This window comes from Lepus europaeus, chromosome 15, assembly GCF_033115175.1.
Source record: "Lepus europaeus isolate LE1 chromosome 15, mLepTim1.pri, whole genome shotgun sequence".
NCBI lineage: Eukaryota > Metazoa > Chordata > Mammalia > Lagomorpha > Leporidae > Lepus > Lepus europaeus.
In genome coordinates this window covers 89,103,492-89,124,903 of record NC_084841.1, presented here as the reverse complement: position 1 = coordinate 89,124,903, position 21,412 = coordinate 89,103,492, and the positions used below count along the sequence as shown (strand labels likewise).

At 48.9% G+C, this 21,412-nt stretch overlaps 1 protein-coding gene across 3 annotated transcripts in view; it reads left to right on the top strand.

Annotated features, from left to right (window-relative positions):
• Window positions 1-21,412, top strand: part of VCAN (versican) — a 103,408-nt gene that overhangs the window by 59,198 nt on the left and 22,798 nt on the right. For 2 of the 3 annotated variants that reach the window (XM_062212446.1, XM_062212447.1), the window contains 5 exons: window positions 1,708-6,888; window positions 10,052-10,165; window positions 12,252-12,365; window positions 17,023-17,181; window positions 19,079-19,161. In XM_062212446.1, coding sequence (XP_062068430.1) covers window positions 1,708-6,888; window positions 10,052-10,165; window positions 12,252-12,365; window positions 17,023-17,181; window positions 19,079-19,161 — 5,651 coding nt within the window. The remainder of the gene's footprint in view (window positions 1-1,707; window positions 6,889-10,051; window positions 10,166-12,251; window positions 12,366-17,022; window positions 17,182-19,078; window positions 19,162-21,412) is intronic. The other variant, XM_062212448.1, reaches the window with a different exon arrangement.

The window sequence follows — 21,412 nt, the reverse complement described above, 5'->3', positions numbered from 1 at the left end:
GTTGCAACAGGTTTTATCAGAAATGATCCCTATGTGTGATTTTTAACAATGTGCTGGAGTTATGCGTTTGTTTCACAGTGTCACATGGATTCCAGTGCCTGTGTGCCTTAGCTTACAGGATTGAGGAGCTGAATGTCTAGGGTAGGGTGGGAAGGAGATGTGAGACCTGCAGTGTAGTGGGTGAAAGTTACCTGGGAGGGACGCACAGTTCCCGGAAGAGTAACCAAGTCTGCATGAATGACTTTCCCTGAGACCAGTTAGTGAGGATGTGGTGGCTTGCAGAGTTTTCTTTTTGTTTTCATTAGCATGAAAGGGATCAGTGCAATTCGAGGGTATGTCTTCTGATTACATGAGACTCTTGTGGTTTTTGAATTTTTGCCTTTTAAAAATTTTAAGCAACTCCTGTCGAGTTTATATTGGAGGTGCGTGCACTTCTGTGTTTGTGTTGATGCGTGGTGGGCTAGGATACAAGCAGTGCCGATTGCTGCTCAGTTGGGTTTTCCTTGGCTGGTGTGACTGTAGTGTTAGATGTCGATCTCTGGAAAGAGCGGCTTCGTGCAGCAGGTGCAGTGCGGGGAAGGTAGCTGTTTCCTCCCCTGCAGGCGGGGTGGGTGTGTGTGGATCTGGGTGGGCTCTGTCGTAACAGCTCCTCCTGCACACGTCCCTGCACGGATTCTTGAAAAGCATTCCTGGGGGCAAGATGGCAGGGCTAAGCCGTCATCTCCTTCCCGGGTCCATGCCTCCGCGTCCCCTCGTGCACTGCCCCGCCACTGAAGTAGGCCAGTTATCGTGGCATGACCCTGCTGTAGGACGCTAGAATGCCAGTGCCCAAGGTGGGCCGTTTGTGGTAACCGCAGAGGCAGCTGGACGTAGTCCTTGGTGCCACGAGTGACAGTTTACAGCCTAGGGAGCGTCTGACGAGTCTGAGGTTTGCTAGCTGGAATACTTAGATGTGCCTGACTTAGATGAGAACATGGCAGTAACGAGGATCCGCATGGATCCAGTTCACATTGCATCACACAAAGGATCAATGCGTGAAGTGCTGCAAACTTTTCCCGCAACTTTCACTGAGCTGGCCCTGCCCCAGCCGCCCACCCAGGGCCTCCTGCTCTTGTGCTTGGGGTGTGTGTCTAGCCTGTGCCTCAACGGCTCGGCGGGGAGAGCATGCCATTGCGTCGCGGGAGAACACAAATACACTTCTCCTTTGCTTTCCTAAAGGCAGTCTTCTCTGGGGCAAATGATGAAGAGGCCTGGAGGAATCTGTTCTTGTGTCCTTATCCAGGAGAAGCTGCCTAAGCCTCTTCTCATACGTGGGACAATGATCAGTTACTTTGCACCTGTGATCTGGTGAACGGTCTTTCTTTCTGCAGTTCAATCCAAGACGAATGCTCCCATGTCAAGACTGCCACGGCTATGTGATTCCTCACTTTATTTGAAGAACTTTGTTGTTCTGTTAATAAACACATTGAAGAGTTTTCATAGCCTGTGTGTGTCACCTTCAAGTGGGGTTTGTGTACTTTGCCTATTGTTAATGTGCAGCCGCCGGTCTGAAGACAGAACCGTGCGTACGAGGGCGATTGCCCTGGGAGGTGAAAAGAAGTGAACCCTTTGTGTTTGAGAGTGTGAGCAGCCTTGCTGTCGATTTCTTCTGTCATGCACTGCCAAAGCTTCTATTTAAGTGTTGTGAAAACTCTTTGTTTTTTTCAGGTCGAATGATTGATTTGGATGCCATTGGTCATCCAATAGATTCAGAATCTAAAGAAGATGAGCCTTGTAGTGAAGAGACAGACCCAGAGCATGATCTGATTGCTGAAATCTTACCCGAAATAACTAACCTAATTAACATAGATATATACCATAGTGAAGAGAGCGAAGGGGAGGAGGAAGAATGTGCGAACGCCACGGACGTCACAACCACCCCCTCAGTGCAGTACATCAATGGGAAGCACCTGGTCACCACCGAGCCCAAGGGCCCAGAAGCTGCCGAAGCTAGGCGTGGCCAGTTTGAAAGTGTGGCGCCTTCTCAGAATTTCTCAGACAGCTCGGAGCGCAGCCCTCATGCGTTCGTCGGGGCTGAGATTGAGTTATCTACCGCCCTTCAACCCAACGACTCTGCAGAAACCACCGAATCGCTTGAAATCACGTGGAAGCCTGAGCCGTACCCTGAAGGTCCAGAGCAGTTTTCAGGGGGTGAACCTGATGTCTTCCCCATGGCCCCGTTCCAGGAGGGAGAAACCACGGAGGGGGCAGCGTCCGTCTCGGAGAACAGTTTTGAACTTGAAAATCTGGTACCCGAGCCTACGGAAGCTCTACTTCTGCTTCCGGAAGAATCCTCGGGGGAGGCTGCCATTGACCAAGTATCTCCAAAGATAGTCTTGGTGGGGGCTACCGAGGAAACGTTCGCCGAAGGCACAGAGACAAGCACATCTCTCACGCACGTTCCCAGTGTGGTTCCAAATTCCGCGGCAGCAGAAGGGTCCATCAGCCTAACAGGAAACCCATGGCCTGATGGCCCACTGTCTACCAGAGACAGCTGGGTGGACGCGACCCCCAGTCAGAGCTTGGCGCTGTCGGGGAGTTCTTCACCCCCAGTCTCAGAAGGCTCCGGGGAAGACACAGACACACTGCCAGAGCAGATGTTCCCCGTGGTAACTGATTTATCACAGAGAAACGCTACAGAGTCACTCAGTACTTCAGAGCCTAACAAGATAACGCGCACAGAAAGCTTCTCAGGTGTGCCTATGACCACCGTCTATTTGGTTTCCGAAAGAGCTGCAGAGATAGTTCCCACCCAGGCAGTAAGCGAAGTAGGGTCTTCTGAGGGGGTGTTCAGTACAGCTGCAGGGGGAAAGAACAGGGAGGAGGAGGAGAAGGAGGAAGAGGAGGAGGAGGAGGGAGCCACCCGTGCAGGTGCCACAGTTGAGGTACACTCACCCACGCAGAGGCCAGAGCTAGTAGTTTTGCCCTCACAGTCAGAAAGCTCCAAGGCAGCTCCTGCTGGCGATTCAGCTGCAAGGGAGAATGTGGTGTCCTGGACGACACCCGCAGGGTCTGCCCTTGACTTGAGCGAGACGCGTGTTTTGGAAGATGGGGGGGCACGGGTCCCCGAGGACAGCAGTGGCAGTCAGGATAGGCTCACCGCTCCCCCACAAGGCCCTGCGTCTCCTTTCATGGAGCAGGGCTCCGGAGATGCAGACGCCGGCCCCGAAGCCACCACCATTTCTTCATTGCCCTTAGATGTAGAATCTGAAATTCTAACCGAAAAGAAAGTATTTGGCACTTTGCCTTCCCACACGGAAACAGGATTCTCCTCTGAGCCAACAGCACGAGTTTTGAGCCCTGGAATCCATGGAGAAGTTGCTGATGGTATCAGCCCAACACCCAAGGAGAAGCCAGGCTCGGGAAGGCCAAGTCCCAGGGCGGAGACACGGGGCTTTGCCACAGGTGTTCCTTTGGAGGAGTTCAGCGGGGACTTGGGAGAGTATGTGACAGTATCTCTTCCCCTCACACAAGAAGTGCTGGTGGCCGAAGGCTCGGGGGACACAGCGTTTGGCGATACTCTGACTTTCCCGTCTATAGTGCCTTCGTCAGCGCCTGTCAATCACACACCTGACTCAGCAAGACCCAGTAGCACCAACATGAGCCCTTCAGCCCTCCCTTGGGAAGAGTTCCTGGCCTCAGGTGAGGGCTCGGGTGAGCGACAGGTCACAGCCGGCAGCTCTTCCGACTCAGCTTCCCCATTGGTTGACCGAGCCCTGGGAGAAGTGGGTGCTGCCGGAGGGGTCAATGAGAGGACCACCGTTGTAGCAACAGCTGAAGGTACTGCAGCCCCCACGGCAGCACAGCGTGCTGTGAACATGGTCCGCGGCACATTTCCCACGGACTCCCCCCAGACGGTGGAGCCAGCCAGACTGTGGTCCGGGCAGGAAGTTAGTTCTGCAAGACCAGGCGTTGACGGTGAAATGGCATCAGCGGAGAAGACCCAAGGACAAACGTCTTTGGAATTCTCCCAAAGCTCTCCTGCACCAGAACCAACAGATTTTGATTCACAAACATTTACTGACACTGAACTCCAAACCACGACGTATTCTGTAGCGACAACAAAGCAAGCAGAAGGCATTGATAAGGAAGTGGTGGAGAAAGGTGTTTCCTTAGTTAACACATCGACGCCAGAGGCAGGGTACTCGGAATCAGCCACCGCTCACCCAGTAGCTACTGAAAAACCACATCTTTTCGCGGCTTCTGCCTCAGTGACTGAATCGACATCAGCCATCACAGAGTTGTCGATCAAAGGGGAAGAAACTGTGACGCCATTCCCGAAAGACCCAAGGCCGACAGTCGGGGAGTCAGATGCTGATCTCTTGTTCTCGGGACTGGGGTCAGGGGAAGACGTGTGGCCTGCTCTCCCTACCGTGTCGGTGAATTTTACAGAAATGGGACAAATCATAAGCACTTTATATCCCCAGACTTCTCACGCAGAAAGTTCAGAAACAAGTGCCCCAAGTGATAAAATGGAAGATCACGAGGGGATGGAGAATGTGGCAAATGAAATTGGGCCACTCGTTTCCAAAACAGACATCCCTGGGGGTAGCGAGGCAGCACCCCGCACGGACTTCGTAGAAATTCTCAGCGGCCCTGGAGTGGAAAGACCCACCACGGCACCACTCCCTTTCTCCACGGACATTGACCACCCTGAGGGGCAATCTTCCGGATGGGCCGAGGAAATCCAGGCCAGGGGACCACAAACTGTAACCGACCAGGTCTCTGCGACAGCAGAAGCTCGAAAAGCCGCAGCCTCATCCACCATTTTCCTCGCCCAAACGCCTGGTCTTGAAACGTCCCTAGCATCTGTGACATCAGCGCCAAAACCATCTCATTTATTTTATGAGCACTCTGGAGAGGGCTCTGGAGGATTGGATGTTCTCGATGTCACCTACACTTCTGGAACTACCCAGGGACCCAGGCAAGGAAGCCCCACGTATGCTTCTGATGGGTCCCTGGGGACGCCACCCCAAGTGCCAACCACTGAAGCCGTCCCTGCTGGAGTCCCAGTGGTGTCGGAGGTGCTGCCTCGCTCAGAGCACAGTGACGGCGCCCCGGAGGCCACGAGCGCACGGCCAAGTCCAGCGTTGTATGGGAGGTCCACTGAAGGGGCCGCCGCTGCTTTCCAAGGCCATTTCCAGGGGTTCAAGGAGTCCACTGTGAAGCCTAACCGAAGAAAAGGCACGGAAAACATTTTCATCGATAACATCTTCATGGACAAAGAGGACAAGGATTTAATCGTGACGATCACAGAGAGTTCCATCCTTGAAATGCTGCCTGAGCTGACGTCGGATAAAAACACCATCATCGATATCGATCACACCAAGCCTGTGTACGAAGACATCCTTGGGATGCAGACGGACATGGAAGCAGAGGCCCCCTCGGGACCACAGGGCAGCAGTGAAGAAAGCCCTGCCGTTCAGGGGAAGCCCGAGGCAGCTCTAAACCTGTTGCTCACCGAGGAGACATCCGAGGGCTCTGGCGACACTCTCCTGGCTGTCCTCACTCAGGCCACGCGCAATCCACCCAGGGCTCCCCACGACGGAAGCCAGTTGGATCACAGGGGCTCTGCCGTCACATCTACGACCCCGGGCCCGAGCACAGAAGCAGAATTGGAGACTTTGCTTCCCACGGTGGCGTCTCTGCCCTTCCCCGGGGGGTCTGCCACAGCGCATCCGCAGAGGGCAGAGCCAACCGCCGAAGCCACAGCCCTGGACGACACCTTTGAGTCCAGCACCCTGTCCGACGGGCAGGCTGTTGCGGACCAAAGCGAGATGATCGCCACGCTGGACCAAAGGACGCAGGAGGACTACGAAGAAAAGAAACATATTGGGCCTTCTTTTCAGCCAGAATTCTCTTCCGGAGCCGAGGAGGCATGGATGGGCCCCACTCCCTATGTAAGTATTGGTACAAGCCACCCCCTGGCTCAGAGTTTAACAGAGGCACCCAGTATGGCCGAAGGAACCGAGCCCCCACAGAGTTTAACAGAAGCATCCGGTGTGGCCGAAGGGCCACAGCATACCGATGGCACACCAGCAGCGTCAGCATTTGCAGGGTCGACCCCTCAAGCGCCCTCATCCCCACTCCCTGTCTACTCAGGCGGTGGAACCTCTGAACACACAGACATGCTCCTGCCAAGTGTGCTACCAGGCCTGGATGTGAGCTCCCTGCCCGCATCCCCAGCGGATGCTTTTAAGGAAGTCCATGAAGGTATTGAGGGAACTTTCAAACCGTCTGGTGAAGGATACTTTCTCACAATGGAGCCTCCGTCCGGGCCTCCTGGCCCAGAATTAGAACTCTCCGAAGAACAAAGTAACCCCCAGGTACTGGAGGAGATGGATGCTTCTCCCACAGAGCTAACTGCTGAGGAGGCAGCCGAGCCCCCCCAGACCCCCCCAGATAAAACCAGCAGGCGGCTTCCTGGAGAAGCGGTGACGGTGATGCCCAGCGCTGCAGTCCCTGAGGCTGGGACCGTCACTCCGGCTGCCAGTGAACTCAGGTCGGAAGGCGCTGCCCAGGGGCCCCGTCCTACGTCTGCATCTGTGAATTACGGGGTTGAGGCCCACGTGGTGCCTCAGCCCAGCCCACACACTTCTGAGGGGTCCACGGTCCCTCCTCCGTGGGGTACACAAGCTTCCGTCTCAAGAGAGGGCGCCACGTCAGCACCAGAGCAGCACCCACCGGCAGGAACCCCTAATGCCAATACCCAGGCAGCAGGAAGCCCTGCGGCAGTGCACACTGAGCTTGCGAAGCCTCCATTTCCCCTTCTGGAAACTTCTAACGAAACTGATTTCCTGATTGGCATTCATGAAGAGTCAGTGGAAGGCACAGCGGTCTATTTACCAGGTAAGATCACAGCATCGATAAAGCTGTTTCCAGACCCGGAAGCAGTCCCTTGGTCCTCACCTGTGTATGTATCTGGTTTTTACTGTGATGTCAAACCGATGGAGACTTTAACATTGTTCACGCACTGCAGGTCAGGTCACAGTGCTGAGTCCATAACGAGATGAGAATAAAGTAAGTACAGACAGCTGCTGGGCTTTGCAGATATATTTTGTGTTTTTCTGGGTTTAGAAACAACACCCAGTGGCAACATGGAAAAAACCAAAATTATCAATGGCCTAAAAATTTGATGCAATTCTACAACTGTGGCGTTGCTTTGCCCTGTGTCCCAGAGTTATCCTTTTAGTTTTAAGAACTGGGCAAGCAGTCTTTTTTAAAAACTCTCCTATCAGTGGGTGCTGTTGTGGCGATATAAAAAATCCCATGGGGCCTTTCACGTGCAACAGTGACAGCTCTAGTAACTTGCCCAGTTCGTGCAAGGCCAACGGTCATTTCACACTTTCTTATAATGTTTTGGCTTGAGATGGTGTGGGTAACGCTCCCTGCATAGTTCACGTGGTATAGATTTGTGTTCTGCCTGCTGAGAGAAGTTTCTGTGTATCTTCCAACCATGACAGCACGCATGCAATTGATGGTGCTTCATAGAGACCGTTGGTCTTGATCCTCACAGAAAGCCTGGAGAGCACTTATTGTAGTCCCTTGCCAAAGGGTAGATTAGAGACTTGAGCAGCTTTCCCATGGTTGCTCAGCCACATGACAGCAAAGCAGGAATTGAGGCCCACTCGGAAGTACATGGTCTTTTTCCTGCTCATTGCTCATTTCCAACATAGCATACAAATGAGCCATTGATAGTCAATGATTGTACACCAGCAATCTGGGAATGTGTAATATCGTGTAGAATCTGTTTCCCTCTTGGTCTAGCCTGAGACTGCTGAGAATCCAGACTGAATGGCTTCTCCCAGCATGTTGTTATTTAAGTAACAATGTCCGTGGGATCCACAAACACCATCACCACCCAGCAGCTACCTGGAAAAAGAAGCAAATCCAGGACTTTACAGCCTGTGTGGCTTGCAAGTGGATATTGTACTATGATGGATGTTTCATGTCATGGCTACTGTTAAGAATTTTTCTTCCAGTCATATCAATATTATCTTTTATGCCACGAATGCTTCTTTTTGATGTAGTTCAGAAAGTAAAATAGGAGGTGTAACTTTTTATAAATGGCTTGAAGTGTTTTGTGAATAAAATTGATTAAAGGTGGTGGACATTGGATTTTTTTTTCCTGTCACTCTGTATTTAATGTGTAACTGATAACCTAATAATGTGGCCAATACATATTGTTTTGTAATTTCACTGAAACATAACTCCAGTTGCTGAAAATATAATGTAGAAATAACTGTACATGTGCAGAGAGAGTTCAGTTTGACAAACGAGTGTGCCAGTTAGCCCGTGCACAATGTTTACCAGGAATTGGAGTTTGGGTCTTCATTGCAAAACAAATTCTCGCATTAGCCTGACTCAGTGCACAGCCGCTCATGTGGGATCGCCTGGCCTATCTGTTGCAGACGCAGCTTTCCAAGGTTAATACAAACTGTTTAGGGAAGAGTCAAGTTCATAAAAACAAAACTTTTTTTTCCTGATTGGAACCACCTCAAGTTCTCAGAGACACTCAGTTTCTCACCAAGCCCTTATCCTAGTCTCAGCCTGGTGTCTACCGTCCAGAGTAGCAATGAGAACAAGACTCTGTGCTTGTGTGGTGCATCAGAGTCTTCCAGACAAAGCACGTCCCCGGGATCTGGTTCTGCAGCGGGGGCAGCAGGTGGACATGATACTGACCGTGGCCTTGACGTCTAGGCAGTGTACGTTCAACTGCAAAAAAGCGTAACTGACCAGGGAGATCTTAAATATGTTTGCAACTCAGGGAGAAAGTGCCGTAGAAAAATTGAGTTGGCTTTTGGAGAAGTTGGTATAATCATCTGGGTCAACCCAACTTTAATGTGAATCCCAGCCTGGGAACGTGTATCTGTCAATTCTTTGTAGTCACATGGGGTTTACTTAACACACAGGTGGTCCAAGCCTGACTTTGCTCAGTTGTCTTCTATAGCAGCCCCTTGCTGATCCTTATGTCCTTTAAGTTCATGTTCACAAGAGGTTAGGTGCCTTGTTTTCGTGTGTAATTATTTCAGGGTTGTAGCACTAAATATTCCCTATAGGATCGATTTTATTTCATTTTTTGGTAAAACTTTCTACTCTCATTTGTATCCTTAGATCTAAGCGATTCTGAAAAAATACTCCACGAACAAATATTTGGAAGGATTTGAAAAACTCAATAAGATATATTTATTCAAGCCATATTACGATAAAATATACTCTTCGAATGGTGTTAACGTATTTGCCTTTAGAGAACGTATTTATTTAAACTGCTGTCTTCATGAATTTGTCTTTTGCCTTCACACTGATCTCTTAGGAGTGTCGGTTTTACGTGTATTTCAAAAAGAAAATTGTAATAGAAATTTGGGATTTCGTTTTAGGTGAGGTGTTTGTATTCGGGTTTGTTTGTGTACAGTAGAGTTTAATCCGTGTGTTGCTTTTCTTCAAGTAGAGTTTAAAGGAGTACATTGGGAGCGTGTTTTTGGAAAAGGCATGTTAATGTAGCAGAAGACACTTCCGTGCACATTTGGGAAGAAAAACAGTTTCTGAGCATTAAGTGGTAAAAGGCAATATAACTCAAACGATGGTAACAAGCCAGTCTTCTAAAAAGAATGCATGTTCTGTGTATCCAGCCATTTCACATGAACTAACCTCGTTTAAAAGAATACATTTTCCATTCACTGTGCACATACGTGTAATCATTTTTGACTAAAATCAATTGCCATTATCATGCCAACTAAATCTGCAGTAGAATCTGTTAGTTGCCAGATACCATGTATAAGTATTATTTAAAATAATAATGATTGAGTCCCAGACATGAGTAGATGCAATTGATAACAAGTAGCTATAATACCAAGAAACACTCCAGAGAGTAAAGTTAATTTTTAGTTGTAGCATCTGGAAATTGCTGTGGTAAAGCTTGTATTATGATAGCAACATGTGGCGTTGTTTGCTAAGATCCATGAGAACTTGAGAGATGAGCCTAATTGCTCTGCTTGCTTTCCTGATGTGGTAGGAACTGATCGGTGCAAGACAAACCCGTGCCTCCACGGGGGCACCTGCTACCCGACCGAAACTTCCTACGTGTGCACCTGCGTGCCGGGATACAGCGGAGACCAGTGCGAACTCGGTGAGATGAGACGCTCTAGGCTGAGGGGGGTGTGGTTCTTTTCCCGGTGACACACTGGGAGAGAATTCCTGTTGTCAAATCCATCAAAGATTTCCAAGAAACCTGTGTGTACATAGATCGTGTGCCCGTTGAAGTGAGGTCTAGGAGGAATGGGCAAGGCTCTGGGATGTGGGTGCCGAGGTACACGGACGGCATTCTGGTCTTGCGTCTGGGACTCGGTGTGGAGGACTGAGGTCAGCTGCGTCTTTTTGTGGATTTTGCACGTAGGCTTTGCAAGTGTAAAGATGCATAAATATTAGCAACCCATGCTGATGGGCCCCTGAAATCTGTGTCAGTAATCAATTTAAGGGTATTATTTTTTAAGAAATCTATAGGAGAAGGAAAAAAAACCCCTGACAAATGAATAAAGTGTGGAAGTTTAGCTCCTATGTTTGGGGATAACCTGCTCGCCTGCTGTGGCCTGGGAAGGCTCCTGCTCTGGTCCTCTCGGCGCCAGCCTGGGCAGCCTCCACACCAGGAAGCTACGTGCTGCCCCCTTCCTCTCCTCGGGGTCCGAAGAACATAACCAGCCTATAGTAAATCACTTCCTTTACCTTCTGTGTCCTTGGTTAGCTTTCCTTCTCTTTGAAAATAAAAAAGAGCCCAGTTTTGGTTGGGCTAAATACAGACCTCACCTCTGAGAAAAGAGTGACCCTGGCGAGATTCCGTGGAGGTGTGCCTAAGGGGACTGGGCAAAGAAAACCCACCCAAAGCTCCTGGGATTACACAGAAACTAGATGAAATCCCAGCGTTCCCCATGAAAGAGTACTTTTATAAAACTAGGAAAAAGGCCGCGGGATCTAGTGAGCCGGTTAGTGAGGGTTAAGGCCTGCATTGAATACCATTAATTGCATCTTAAATATCACATTTTCATCTACCAAAGCACCTGACTCTCTGTTGTATGTGAAAATCAACTGAAATAATTCAATGAGTTACTAGAACAGTGGCTACCACTTAGCAAATGCCATGAAAGTGTTTGTTCTCATTTCTATGATCGTATATCCAACTTGCAGAATTGGAGTGTGCTTCGTATACTCATTTCTTCACTATCATTCTCATATAACGTAAACATTAATCTTTCACTGTGATGGGAATCTATCCACTGGTTTCCTCAGGGACAGCCCAGGAGCTCTCTAGAAAGAAAGCTTTGGATGGAGATCTTAGAGCTGAGGAGGGGAACAGGTGGCAGAAGGAGAGGCCGTGCAGTGGGGAGTGCACGTGAGGCCTACGCAGGGGTGAGTGGGAGAGCACACTGGGCAGAGGTGAGCTAGGAAGCCCTGATGCTCTGCAGCCAGGAGTTCACGTTGCACTCTGGTAAGAGAGGCGTGCGACCAGCTGGGCGGCCTGGTTCAATGCAGCTTTTTACCCCCACCCCAGAGGACTTCATGCATTGCTCACAATCTCAGGCACCATACGTTGAGGCCCAAGGCCCTGGGTAGTTGGGAACCGTGGAGTGGTCAGAAGCGGTAGTGAAGAAGCCCTGTGACAGCAGAAGGAGAGACGTGCTGGGGAGGAAGGGCCCTGAAGCAGGGAGGCCAGGGCTGTGTTCTGGGCATTCCTCACGTGAGCCAATGAGAACACACTGGACCCAGGGCCAGAGCTGGGAGACCTGGGATTTTGTAAAGCAGATTTAGGGCTCCTGTGTCTCATCCAATCGCATTGGAGACAGTGACTGTGCTCAGCGGATCTGATCTGTCTTGGAGTGAGGAAGTCACCAAGATTCTGCAAATAAAAATCTAAGGTGGCCAGTTAAATATGAGTATCGGATAAAAAAGGAATAATACCTAATACTTAGTGTAAATTAGTCCTGAATATTGCAGAGGGCACACTGACACTAAAAATTATATATGCTCTTTAGAAGAATCTTTCCAAAGAATACAACACCTAAAAATGTCCTCTTAGAAGGTATTTTATTATGAATCTTTTAAAAAGAATCCGATATTCAAATTTACCTGGTTGTCTTCTTACCTGGCAACGTCACGCTAAATACTATTATTTGAACCTTTTTTAAAGCTTTTTTTTTGGCACTCTTGCCATTTTATTTCAGATTTTGATGAATGTCACTCTAACCCCTGTCGGAACGGCGCCACGTGCGTGGATGGTTTTAATACGTTCAGATGCCTCTGCCTCCCAAGCTACGTCGGGGTCCTTTGCGAACAAGGTAGGAGCTGCTGCTGCACTTGCATAATGAACATTATTGCTTGTTTTCGGCCGCTGTGGCCGTGCTGCATGTTCTGTCCTGCGCAGGAGGCCAGCCAAGTGCATGAATACATTAGCTGTCTGGAGGCAGACTCGTGCGAAATGGTCTGCACTGGAATGTGGCCTCACTGCTGGTGGCTTAGCATTGCAGGCAGGCACACTGAGTGGGAGCGAAGCAGTAAAAGACATCCAGCTGACCAGACGGGGGCTGCTGTGTGCCTTCTCCCTGTGAACACGGAGGTATCGACGTCACCGTGGCTTGCGTACGCAGAACTGTTGAATTCGATGTCGGTTGCCTTTAGTTTCTGCCCTAAGCACTTGAGACTCAGTGGGATTATTTTTCATCATCAAACACACCTGCGGAATTAGCTGATAGATGTGTTTGAATGCAATACTAGCCTTGGCCTGGCAGTACTACATAAAAAACATGATGATTCTGGGCACCAGGAAATCTTCCTGCCTAAGAAGCATCTACTTTTTCTGAATGGAAGAAGGGCCCAGATTCTCAGCCTTGCTGTAATTTGCATTTGATGGCCACCCCGAGAGCATATTTTACGTGGCTAAGGGTAACATTTCTTAGTCCACCAGGGAGGAACAGCTTGCGTGCTCAGCACACGCAGCTTTGGAATGTCGATTTCCTCTACTGCAAGTCATCCAGTGGTTTGGCTCTGAGAAAAGTGTTCTGTGCCAAGCTTCCATTCCACCAGACAAAATGGAAATGGATTAGACACTCAGACACGTTGGTCTGGCCCCACACTCAGCTTTGTGGTGTTAATCCGGATGTCGCTAAAATTAAAGCAAAGCCAACAGTGGCATGCACCGAGCTCCTGTTCCAAGGGAATGGGTGATGGCTAAGGTTTTCCGTATCTTTCTTTTTTAATTGCACAGGGTGAGTCTGTTTGTGTTAGAGTTTTAAATATGGAAAGAGACCAAGCCAGAGCTTCTTAAATTAAAAAAGTGAGTTGTCATTTGTTGAAGAGTGCAAAAAGCGTGAGGCATTGAAACATGTCACAGTGAGTCCAGCCTCTCTTAGTTCTAAGACCTAGAGACCATTCAAAAAAATGATTGTTCATCCAGTGTTTGTGGAGTACCTACTGTCTTCCAGGCACTGTCGTGCTGTTGTGGGCACAAGAGAGAGATCTGTGAACAGAACCAAGTCCTCGATCGGATGACTTAATGGGTTCAGAGAACCAAAGGAGGTGCTTGGTATTCATGGGTTAGCAAAGGCTTCCATGGGCGTGACTTCACTTGGCTGACACAGCATTTCTGTGCATCGGCGGTAGCCATGGAGGCTCAGAAGGAAACGCGGTGCGTTCAAGGTGTCATAGTACATTCTAGAATAGGATAAGTGGGTCTGAGAGGTTACGGCTAAAGCCCAAGCTTTTCTCACTGTCTCCACACCCCGAAAGTGACTCTCAACGATCAACTTTGTATTTTCGTGTGTGTCTGATGGATGACAAGGAAGAGGATCTTGGAGGGGGGACTTTGGGACCAGGTGCCTTTTCCCACTCTTTTCAGTAGAAGACTGGAGAGAAAAGGCTTTCGTGTGTCCCTTTCATTTCTGGTGCCACCTCACTTTCCGGCGCCTTCTATTTCATCTTCAGAACAAACGCCGCCATCCTCCGCTCCATTCACAGAGAAGCATCCCTTCCAGGCTGTTTACCCAACGCAGCTGTGCGCCTGTGATTTATTGCCAGGGTAATGGAAGGGTTTTTTTTTCCTCCTCCTTTCAGGTTGCCTAAGAACAAATGTTTTCTGCATTAACAGCCATGTTGTCTAAACAGTTTTCTAGCCAAGGTTCAGTGATGACTGTGTCATTGTTTCTTCAGCTGACCTTTGCTCTGTGTTAGCAACTTCCAAGTCTCAGTAACTGGAACAGGGGCACATTTGGTGGGATGGCAGCAGACCCGAGACCCAGGATCCTTGGGACGTTAGGGAAACAGTGCTGCCCACAGTTGGCCCCAGGCAGAGTCCGGGGCACAGCTTGCCAAGAAGGAGGGTGGAGGTGTTGACAATTTCTTCACTTTGTAGCAGAGGCACTGATAACATTACCTGTATGGCATAAAGGCAGAGTCGTAGTGAAACTGCATGAGAGAAAGGTGTCAGCCCGTGTGGCCCTGCGCAGGAGCAGCACACGCTGCACACCTGGGAGTTTGCATAGTTACCTATGCATGATTAGAGTGTGCATATCTCATCTGATTGGGGTTTTAACACAGATGTCTCTGTGTGAGATGAAATAAGTTTCACAATATTTTCAGATATAGATTGAGATTTTAGATATAGCTTATATATATGTAATCTATAGATAGAGATATTTTATTTTTTAATTAATTTATTTGCAAGGCAGAGTTAGTGACAGAAGGAAAGTCAGAGAGAGATTTTCTGTTTGCTGGTTCACTCCCCAAATGGCCACAACAGCCAGGATTGGTCCAGGCTGAAGCGAGGATCCAGGAGCTTCTTCTGGGTCTCCCACATGAGTGACAGGGGCCCAGGGACTTGGGCCACCTTTTGCTGCCTTCCTGGACATATTAGCAAGGAGCTGGATTGGAAGTGGAGCAGCTGGGACTTGAACCAGCCCCATATGGGAAGCTGGCACTGCAGGCGATGGCTTAACCTGCTGCACCACAGCACCAGCCCTAGATGTAGATATTTTAGATACAGGTTTAGACTTAGATTTTCAGATATTTTAGATAAAGGTGTATATGAACATACTTTATGCTATGACAGCATGAAATTATTGACTTCTAGTAAAATTGTATGGTATTACCTATGGCGCCATCTTAGGCTCTGGCCCTGTCGCCATTTTGTACAATTAGCTTCATTCGAAGCCCAGCCTGGCTTACTAGAAGCCAGGTGACCAAATGGCCCAATCACAAGCGTCAGCTCCACCCCCACCCTAGTGGGATTTGCCACTCCCACCTCCTTACCTCTGCAGAGCTATATAAAGCCTGTTTTCCCAGTATAGGCTGTTCTCTGTGCACGGGTAGGCAGCCGGTCGGGTGGGGGAACCCCAGTTCCCTTTCTCCGGTGTTTGGTGTGTTTTGTGGTGGCCTTTCCTTTCGTTGACCTTAGCAGTAAGTGCTGTAAAGATGTCTCTAAGCCTCTTCTACACACTGAGCCCCTCCTTTGTGGCTAGGTTTCCTCCCCATCCCACCCAATTCCCGGCTGGATTCTTACAAGTGAACTTCCCCGGAGGGAAACGCATGCATCCAGGCGCTCCGACCTTGCTTCCTTTCTGGGCACTGCGTGTTCCTTTGACACCAAACCATCTAGCCGTGTCCCGACTCTCTTCCTAGGAGACTTGGTGGTCTCCCAACAACACTTCCACACAGCTCAGACCTTCCAGGGCACGTTGTCCAAAACAATTACTCAGCGCCGTAACTAAACAACACGCCTGATAGACTAAAGTGCAAGCGAGCCTGCTCTCGGGCAGAAGCTGTGGCTGTGTGTCATTATGGTCGGAGTCCCTGCAGCCAGGGGAGAAGAATCAGGCCTCTCAGAACACACACCTCCCCACGGTTGCAGGAAAAGGTGCGCTGACACAGGAGCCAAGTGGACTTTGCATTTGGCCACCGAGTCTACCAAGCATCTATTCCAGCGTGGCAGGGTGTTGTTTTCTTTATCCATCAGTAAGATTAGGGGAGAGGATGCTTATTAGGTCATCTAGAAGGTTTTTCTTGATTCCTGAGGTTCTGTAAACTTTGCGGTCTTACTAGGTCTTACCTCTAAGTGTGTCACTATATTTTTGAGATCTAGTTGGTGAAAGTCAAAAGTATTGCCATTGATACCGCTTGAGATATCTACGGCCTGTAGGTAGGTGTGGCTGAGGGAAGGCCAGAGGGGAACACAGTGCTGTAAGCAAAGCTATTACAAGTGGCCGATGAGGAGGTGCCCCTGAAGCTCACTGCCAGTGTGGAATTTAGATGTCTGTGAACAATGTTTCCATCCCACGGGGCACCAGTTCTGGTGTGCTTGTGTACAAGAGAAAACATGTACGCACACTCACGTACACGTACCTGGCTTGGTGGAACGGGGATTTGTTAAACGAAAGAGTGCAGGTTCATTCATTTTTCTTCACCTTGAAATCTTTTCCTTTCCTTGTGGGGAAGAATGGGCACAGTTCTAGCTGCACCCCGGGCTTTGATGGCTGTGTACGTCTTACAGGACAGCAGCCCGTGACCCCAGCTGTCTGTCCGGGAAGCAGGAAAGGACTGCTTCCAGAGGTTTGGAGCTGTTATGCAAATAGAGCGTTCCTAATCCTATTAGGCCGAATTCTTATCTTGTCACTTGAGTGATTCTCTGAGGAAGGTTGCTCCATAAGGAATTCGCCCCCTCCGCTTCCTAAGGCAGCTCTGGCTGGCCCCTCTTCCTCCTGTGGAAACTGGCTTGAATCAAGGAAGCGGCTCTCAGACACTGGCTTTTCAGTCCAAGATGTGCAGCCACCCACCTCGCAGGAACCGCTAGCCTGACAAAGCATTCCACTGTGGCCCTGACCTAATTGTATGCATCAGTTGAGGGGGGGGGAGGGCATCGCATGGACGTTGGCTCCGGGAATGTGGTTGGGGGAGAGACCAGGTTGACCGACAGGTGAGTGTAGTCTCTACCTTGTTTCTTCCCAGACACCGAGACCTGTGACTATGGCTGGCACAAGTTCCAAGGGCAGTGCTACAAATACTTTGCCCACCGGCGCACGTGGGACGCGGCTGAGCGGGAGTGCCGTCTGCAGGGCGCCCATCTCACCAGCATCCTGTCTCACGAGGAGCAGATGTTTGTGAATCGTACGTACCGGATAGGCGTGGGCCCCGAGAAGCAGCCACAGCGGGATTCGGTTGATTAGCTCCTTCTCCTGGGAACTACCTCAAATCGTCTGGCCTAAGTGCTCCAGAGGGAGAATGCTGAGCTAAATACAGGAAGGCATAGCCTTGGCTGCCGGCAGCTGTAGGTGTAACAGCACTGTCTAAGTCGGACTATAAGAAATTGCTTTCATTTTTTTGACTTCTAAAAGTAGCCGTTTCTCATGGTTCGGCATAATCTTGGCCATGACTACCTGCAAGTTCTCATTTTTGAGTATTTGCATGCATTGTCTAACACTGAAGTTGCTTTCAGTTATTTTTAGCCTGCTAATTAAAACTGAATTTGCAGCATCCTAATCTTATCCTCTGGTTATATTAGTTCTCATCCAGGTTTCTCATTATTTTAGACCATAGAGAGTGAGGGCCACATTAAGAACAGGAAATGGTGGAGATTGAAAGCTAATGAAACTTGATACCAGAGCTGAGTAATAACTCCCCAAACTATAGCCAGGACAAATGTAGCAGATATGAAGGTGCTTCCAAAAGCTTATGGGAAATTTGAGTTAAAAGATAAATTAGTTTCGTTGCAGGGGGAGGCATTTGGCATACCCATTGAGATGCCTGCATCCTGTTCTCTGTTGCTGGGGTACGAGTCCTGGATCCTCCACTTCTGATCCAGCTTCCTCCTAGTGTGCACCCCGGGAGACAGCAGGTGATGGTTGAAGCACTCGGGTCTCTGCCACCATGCGGGAGACCTGGATTGAATTTCCAGTTCCTGGGTTTGGCCCTGGCCCAGTCCCAGTGTTGCAGGCTTCTGGGGAACAACCCAGCAGATTGGAGGTGTCTCTCTGTCTCTCTCATTAAAAAAAATTAATTTAAAAAATTAATTTATTTTGCTGCAAAAATTTCTACTGTATAGGTTTTTCATAATACACATTTTCTGTTAAATTTTGGAGACACCTGGTGTGTGGAAATCTTTTGCTCCAGAAGCATTGTTGATTCTCTGTTAAATATATTCCTCTGATGCCTGTTATCTTTTAGAAGTTAGATTGTTAATTTGCAATCTGGACCCAGGCCATTTAGCTCTACTGCATGGTGTCTTTGCCAGTGACCCCTGCCATGGTGAGGATAATTTTTCAGAACTCTCTTGTCTAAGTGTTTACTATTTAAATTGCTTTAAGAACATGTGGCTTCCCAACAGAGGGTAGCCTGGTAAGATGTGGCACATTTTATTGAATTACCAAAATTTTTGCTAATGGAATAACGTAATAAAAGAAGTAAGTGGAAAATTCCTATCATGAGTAAGCTTGAAGATGAGTATGTAGAGTAAACTACTGATACTTTAATGTCTCATGGTCTTTGCAAATTAGCTTTTTATTCTTTTAAAAGAATGTAATTTATTTGAGAGAGAGAGAGAGAGAGAGACAACAGAGAGAGAGAACTCCTATCTGTGGTTCACTCCCCAAATGCCTACAACAGGTCGGACTGGGCCAGGCTGCAGGCAGGAGCTAGGACACAATCCAGTTCCCCTACGTGCGTGGCAGAGACTGGAGCACTTGAGCCACCCCCTGCTGCCTCCCAGGCACATTGGCGGGAAGCTGGAACCAGGAGCCAGAGCAGTGTATGGAGCCCCGGCACTCTGAAGTGGGACGTGGGCGTCGGAACCGTTAGGCTAAACGCCCACTCCTGCAAATTAGCTCTTTAGTTTAAAGCACCTTGAGAGGAACAGAAGACACTTCGATTAGGAGGGAAGTTTTATGAGCGACTACGTAAAATTCTAGGAAGAGAAGTGTGTGCGTGATCACCCTGAGAGTGATTGTGTGTGCTCGGAGCTCACCGTCCGCGGGCCAGGCAGTAAAAGGTCCGTGTGGTTTCCCATCAGGTCTGGGCCACGATTACCAGTGGATCGGCCTCAATGACAAGGTGTTCGAGCACGACTTCCGCTGGACCGACGGCAGCACTCTGGTAAGACCCCCCGTGCGAGCCCCCCGTCCTGGCCGCTTGTGGCCTGCTCCGTGTCTTCTTGAGTGGCTTGAGACTGGGGATCAGTGCCGGGACTTACCAGGATCCTTCACGAACAGTCAGAGTTGCAGGCTGCTGGCGTCTCATCAACAGACACGCCTCTGTTAGTCGAGCAGCCCACAGATTTCCACTGGACCACGTCAGGCTCAGCCTGACTTTCCCATGGCTCCCCTTGCTTTGTTTTACAGCTTTGGAGCTAAAAAGGAATAGAAAAATGCAGAGAGAGGAGCCAGGAAACAGGTCTCTCAAGCCACAGCTTACACACCTGTCCCACACAGGCTTCTTTTTATCCAAGCAACAATTGCTCAGTTTTCATCTTAAATAGAATTGCTGATTTGACTGTATCTTAAAAAAAAATGAGGGTGCTTACGGAAAGCAGTGGCACAAATGCTGACCACAATGTAGTGTGGTCTACAAAAGGTTCTTAGGACAAGTGAAGCTGTTTTGAGCTTCCACTAGTAAACAGATGAGCATAACTTTTTTATATATAATTATTTGAGAGGTAGATTTACAGACAGTGGGAGGGAGACACAGAAAGGTCTTCCATTTGCTGGTTCACTCCCCAAATGGCCACAACAGCCAGAGCTGAGCCAATTCAAAGCCAGGAGCCAGGAGCTTCTTCTGGGTTTCCCATGTGGGTGCAGGGGCCCAAGCACTCAGATCATCTTCTACTGCTTTCCCAGGCCATAGCAGGGAGCTGGATTGGAAGGGGAGCAGCCGGGACTTGAACTGGCGCCCATATGGGATGCTGCTACTGCGGGCAGAGGATTAACCTACTGTGCCACAGCGCTGGCCCTGAGTGCAACTCTTTGGAAAGAATTCAAATGTGGTTGGCTGTGTGAGTGGTACTCAGGACGGAGCGCTCATCACAGTTGCCTGGGAAGTGTGATTAAGACACTGGCTCCGTGGCCTTGACCCGGATACCTAACAGCAAGACCTCTAGCAGCTGGATTCTTGAGTGTTCCCCAGGAGGTTTTGAAATGCAGACAGACTGGGTATCCACTGGGCTAGACCATATATGCAAATGTGAATTCTGAATTAAAGAGTGAGATTTGAAGAGGATTGTTAAGCTCCTTTCACATGTGAAGTAGTTAGGGACTAGAATTTCCTTCCTTTCCTGCCACTCCTCTGGATTGAATGAACTTGGCCAAATACGAGGTTCATTCTAGAGCAGGTGCCAGCGTCATCTGCCTGGTGTGTTCGGGCAAGCGTCCCTGTGCCTTGTGGACACGACGCTCTGTGGATCTGGGCCAGTCGCCATATTAAGCACTTGCATGTGTGTACCTTCCTCCAGGAACTTTTAAGAGTAGCAGTTGGTCTTTCTTTACCTGTTTCACTGGTCAATTGGTTGAGTTCTTTGTTCAGAGTCTCAGAGAGTTGAGTGGTTAATCCCTTATTCCATTTTTGCTTTGAGCAACCCAACATAAAGCCTGTCTGTCTGTCTCTCTCTCTCTCTCCCATCACTCTTCTTGTTTAATCCAGCACTGTTTTCATTGTAGGTTTTTTGGCAGCCAACAGAAAACATAGGAAAAGTAGATCGTCCTTAAAATATGTTCCCAGTGAGATGTAGGAGCGACAGCCTCAGGATCGTGCTCTCACTTTCCTGCAGCTGTCCTAGCTGGATGTTGCACCTGCCTTTGTTGCATCCGTATGTTTTCATTGTTTGCTGTACCTAAGAAGGTTGGTAATGGCCCGTTAGATTAACAGCGGGTGTATCACATACGTCCTTATATGTCAGGTTTAATTGAAGTTAGACAATTTTGTTTTCATTAATTTAACTTATAAGTAAACGTACATTAAAACAGTCCTTTTATCTGTTACAGATTTTAATAAAGACTTTTCATAATTTCTCTATTGTCTGTTGTATAATAGAGGAATGGAATGAGTTTTCCTTAGTTGAGTGCTTGCTTCATTCCTGTTGATTAGGCTGGGTTTCTAGGCTTTCCACTATTAAGTCTACCTCCTACGGATTTTCCCTTATAAATAGCTCTGTGAAAATGTGGTTCTTGCTAGCACCTCTCTGTATGACAGAGGTTAGAACACCCAGGACCTGAGGGTACTGCTTCTGGTTGACGCTTATTTGTGTCTTACAAATCCAGGCCAGGATTTGTCTCATACTGCAGTTGTAGGCTGGACTCCTGTGTGTTCCAGCCTGAGCTTAGAGTAGCTGGAGTTGTCTGAAAAGTCTCATTTT